Source organism: Sander lucioperca, chromosome 12, assembly GCF_008315115.2.
Source record: "Sander lucioperca isolate FBNREF2018 chromosome 12, SLUC_FBN_1.2, whole genome shotgun sequence".
In the NCBI taxonomy this organism is placed as follows: domain Eukaryota; kingdom Metazoa; phylum Chordata; class Actinopteri; order Perciformes; family Percidae; genus Sander; species Sander lucioperca.
In genome coordinates, this window is record NC_050184.1 from 23869966 (window position 1) to 23875281 (window position 5316).

General features: G+C 44.1%; 1 protein-coding gene across 2 annotated transcripts in view; it reads right to left on the minus strand.

Annotated features, from left to right (window-relative positions):
• Window positions 1-5109, minus strand: part of LOC116059899 (IQ motif and SEC7 domain-containing protein 1-like) — a 147382-nt gene extending 142273 nt beyond the window's left edge. For both annotated transcript variants that reach the window (XM_036007986.1, XM_036007985.1), the window contains exons 1-2: window positions 4652-5109; window positions 1-1560 (exon numbers count right to left, since the gene is read on the minus strand). The exon at window positions 1-1560 is cut by the window's left edge and continues 593 nt beyond it. In XM_036007986.1, the coding sequence (XP_035863879.1) occupies window positions 1-222 (222 nt within the window). In that variant the 5' untranslated portion in view covers window positions 223-1560; window positions 4652-5109. The remainder of the gene's footprint in view (window positions 1561-4651) is intronic.
• Between the last annotated feature and the right edge of the window lie 207 nt (window positions 5110-5316).

Consider the following 5316-nt stretch of genomic DNA (forward strand, 5'->3'; position numbering starts at 1 on the left):
AGGAGCAGGCGGCGGCGGAGCAACGGGCTGGCGGTCCAAACGCAGGTCTTTGTTCTCCCGGCTGAGCCGGTCCAACTGCACCTCCAGCTCCTCAATGCGGTGACGCTGCGTCTCCAGAAGCTTCTGCTGGCTCTCAATGATGTTATTCAGCTCCAGGAGGTACTCCACGGCCCGGTTAGGGCTCTCTGGGCTCGCCTGGCCCGGGCCTGGGTTAGCATCCATGACTAGCTCTTCTCAGAGTTAGCACGCAGGCTAACGGTGAGAAAACGTCAGGCTAAATGACAGCCGTGACTAAGGTTTCCTATGCTAACGTCTAAACGAAGGAGCCTAAACGCTGTCGGCTGTTAGATCCAGTTTGTACGCTGAAGCTAAATGCTAAACTTCTGCATGAAATGAGTCACAACTTCATCTGATGCAGAGCTAAATGCTAACTCTCTGGAGATCGTGCATTTGTGTTGCTTTGTCCGTCAAAACACTTTGTAAAGCTGCTTTATAAATAAAGTTATAATCATTAATATTCTAAATCTCAACACAGAGAAGAATCTGGACCAAAACTACGACTACTTATTACTTAACTTAATCCCAACACAACAGAGAAGAAACTGGACTCTTCTACGAACTCTAAAGTCTAATCTACAACCTAAAAGTCTAAATAACTATGCCCACTGGCCCGGAGCCCTATACCCTCAAAACTAAACTACACTTCACCCTCCCCCCCACCAGAGGTAAGTGGGGGGGAGAGGACTTCTTCTTCTAGATCTGATGTAAAGATCAAGATGGCGCTTGTCCTCGCTTGCTCCAATCAGAGAGCTTCATCAAGTCGTGGAGCATCCCCCAGTTCGGTCAGTCAGGAGTTTCTGTCGGGGGTCACACCCATCACAGTGTTAAAAACACAACAAACACAGAGAACACGCCTACGGAAACAGTTTGTCTTTGTGTTTGTCAGTGAGTCAGGTGTATCCACTCTTTGCACTTCATGCAGGAAATCACATTTGTTTCCAGGAAGCAGATGTGGAAATCACAGCTGGCAGAGACTTTATTTGTCGCTCTGCGTCAAAGAAATCACACGTTATCATTGTTGAGCGACTGAAAGATTGTCTGTGAAGAGTTTTTCCAAGTGGAAAGCAATCTGTACACCGTGTACGAACTTCCAAACAGAGCGTACAAACCAGCGCTTACCCTGATGTGCGTCAAAATAAAATCCCAGGTCAGATTATAAACCGCTGTGGTATTTCTCCAAATGAAGAGTATTCTGAGCAGGAAACGAGACGAGAAGTCAGCTCAGACACTCTCCGTCAACAAGCAGACTTTGAGAAATAAACCCAAAGATCCACAGAAAGAAAAAGTAAAGTTGGTGGAAGATCATCTCCTGGTGATCGTTGTGGAAGTGGAGAGCGTAGGTTCAGCTGCAGGACTCGGCCCGGCGTCCTGCCGGTGCTCGGTCACAGGAAGTGATGCGCTTAGGGAAAAGGTCATGTCAGATGTTTGTCTTCTTCCCTGATGCAGCGAGGCATCTGGGAGTCAGCTTCAGTTTGATCTCACTGGATGGAGATCCAGATTCTTCATCGTGTTGTACATCCATCACATGGAAGAGAAGAAAAGAAAAACATCAACTCACAAACACAAATGGTACTTTTACAAAGTTGTTTCTGTTTTTTTTCATTCTCTCATTTCCCTCGTTGCCCTTTCTATTTTAGGGCTGCAAGCAGGGGTATAGCCGTAACCAAATAACATTTACTCAGTACTTTTAGCTAACTATTTGGACTGTTTACTTGATAAATTTAGATTATGTGGACTGTTTAGTCTATACTTTCAGCTAACTATTTGGATTCTTTAGTAAATCTTATGGTGCGTTCAAATCAACTCAGACACGTTGTAAGTGTGGGGGACAGAAGGCATGTCCCCCCGCATACAGAGTGCCCGCTACGCCCTTGGCAGCAACTAACGATTATAAAACAATTAGTTGCAGATCCTTCTCCATGATCAAAGAGAGACGGGTATAAAACAGGAGAAACATCAACTCGTGATGATTTCCTTTAGAAGTTATGAATTATTGCCACTTGGAGTCACTAATGTGCAAAGACACACACTTATCACACAGGAAGTGGTTCGCTCTCTGGTTTCTATGGCAAACAGTTTCAGTTTTTTAATATCCTCCCATTAAGCACATTCAATTATTCATGACTCACTAACTGACCATCATCCGTCTCTCTCTCTCTCTCTCTCTCTCTCTCTCTCTCTCTCTCTCTCTCTCTCTCTCGGCCTGCCTGCCCGACTCTCAGATTTGGATGTTTGGGTCATTTTGACTGGATATTTGTGCTTCTACCATAAAAGTAAGAAATCTACAGTTAAATGGTTTCTTCCATTAAGTCCAGTTCTGATCAACACAGATCAAAGATTAGTGGCTTTGTTTTAGTTGTTAAAATAGTATGGTGATGAGATGTACCAATGGGAGTCTGCACAGGGACTTTATTTTGAAAACTGACCGGATGCTCGAGCCGTTCCACTTCCTGCCTGGCCTGTTAAAGCCCCGCAGACCTAATGCATATTTCTTTGCATCGTGATATCCCTCTGCCTGCAGAAAAAACACGACATCCAAAAGGACTCATTCCACCCCTCCCATCATCTGTTGAAACTGTAGCCCTCTGGTAAATGCTACAGGTCCATCAAAACACGCAGCACAAGATTCTTCAACAGTTTTTATTTTTAACAGTCGTCAACTCGCTGAACTCCTAACTGAAAGCACACCCAAATACATGCCTACATTAATGTGCAACAATTTATTATTTATCACATGCAACACATTTTAATGTTAAAAATTAACTTTTATGAAATGGAATTTTAATTACATAACACTTTTTAATTGCATATGTGGGCAATAAGTGTATGGTGAGTGTATGAGTGAGTGCTTTAGTGCATCTGATTTTTTTTACATGAAAATAAAGTCTCTCTCTACCCACCATCCATCCATCCATCCAGCCACCCATCATCCATCCATCCAGCCATCTTTTTACGCGGCTTGTGGCATCATATGTTCCTTCTCCCCAGAAGATGAACCCTGATCTTTCCTCTAGTGTCAACAATGCTAACCCCTAATTCCTAAAAATAAGTACGTTTGAGGAATGGAGAACTTCGAGTGACGTGCGGCGGCCCCTGGTCTTGCCTTTGATTCCCTATATCAATTGCCCAGTCGTTGGGACGAGGTGGGGAAATCATCGAGATAACTTTTTCATTACCTAACCCTAACCCTAACTCCTAACTCCTAACCCAACTGTAGCATGATGCTAGCTGACTTAGCCCTGTTAGCCGGGTTAGTCAATCTCGAAGGACAACCATTTGTTTCAATCTGTCTGCAGACATTGTGCAGCTGAGGTTGGGAACTGTGTCAAACATTTCATTTACGACTGCATCACACCTCCTGGAAGAAGTTAAGGAGAAAACAAGACTTTCACCCAGGAAACAGGTGTTCATGTCTTGAAGAAGTTAAGGAGAAAACAAGACTTTCACCCAGGAAACAGGTGTTCATGTCCTGAAGAAGTTAAGGAGAAAACACAAGACTTTCACCCAGGAAACAGGTGTTCATGTCCTGAAGAAGTTAAGGAGAAAACACAAGACTTTCACCCAGGAAATAGGTGTTCATGTCCTGAAGAAGTTAAGGAGAAAACACAAGACTTTCACCCAGGAAACAGGTGTTCATGTCCCGGGAGTGTTTTAATTCAAACCACCATCTTTTTCTAGTTGTTTTGGTGTCTAATCTTAACCATTGTTGCCACATGATGCTTACTTGTTGTAACAACTTGCTAACACTAGAATATGAACCTGTTCATGAGAATGCAAGAATGCACGACTACAAAACCGAGGTACAGACCGAACTGTAAATGTTGTGTACCGTTACACCCCTACAGCTCACACATATTCTTTATACATTTTATAAATATTCCTGTGTATTCCTCTGTATTTTTTTAATATTTGTTCTTTTATTTTATACTATTTATCAATTATTTTACTGTATGTTCTGTATGTTTGCTGTGTGTCTTATATTTGCTACTGTAGCACTGACATTTCCCAATTTGGGATCAATTACCTGTAAGTCCATCTAATCTAAACTATTCAACACACACACACACACACACACACACACACACACACACACACACACACACACACACATACACACACACTTTACAACTTGCTCTCGTAGTTTTGAGGATATTATATCATTGTGCATATGTTTTTACACAATACTTTATGAAGCTGTTCATCAGAATGCGTTGCAAACCACTCCAAAACCGAGGCACAGACCGAATGTTGTGTACTGTTACACGGCTACAGCCCACACATATCTGACACACATGCAACTTACAAAGCACATACAGGCACACACACACATCACATACAGGCACACACACATCACAAACAAATACACACACATCACATACAAACACACAGGCACACACACATCACATACAGGCACACACACATCACAAACAAATACACACACATCACAAACAAATACACACACACACACACACACACACACACACACACACAACACATACGATCCCATGCTTCACACACTGAATGGCCTATATAGCCAACACACACACACACACACACACACACACACACACACACTGCAGCAGAGTCTCACAGGTTTCTGCAGAGGTGATGGAGGGATGAAGAGGATTATTGATCCGTCCCTCTCTCTGCCGCTGTCATCATCATCATCATCATCATCATCATCATCATCACCATCATCTCTCCGAAATAAAACACACTCTTGCTCCGTTTTTCTTTCCCAATGGTGATCAATCCATCCCTTCTTCTTCTGCTCTCTCTTCCTCCATGTATTCCTCTGCTCGCCTCTCTGCTGCAGGCCCTCCTCCTCCTTCCTCTTTTTCCTCTTGTTACCGAGTCAATCTCTTCCTAATTATCATTCCTCTGCGCCTGACAGCCGAGCCATCCGCTGCCTGCCGCTGCAGTGCTGAGGATGCTGCGTGTGAATGCACGATGATCGGGTTATTATCTCTGCTACGGTTTCAGCTTCTCTCCTCTGCTGGTCTGCCGGAGAGAGAGATAGATGGATGGAAAGAAAGAGGAGGGAAGGAGAGAGGGAGGGAGGGAGGGAGGGAGGGAGGAGGTGTCGAGTGCAGACGGGCAGCTGGAGAGATGATGGACGGATGGAGGAGGAGGAAACAGAAGAGTGGAGAAAGAAGGAGGAGAGAGGAGAGAGGAGGGAGGAAAACTGTGTGTGTGTGTGTGTGTGTGTGTGTGTGTGTGTGTGTGTGTGTGCGTGTGTGAGTGTGTCAGGGGAAG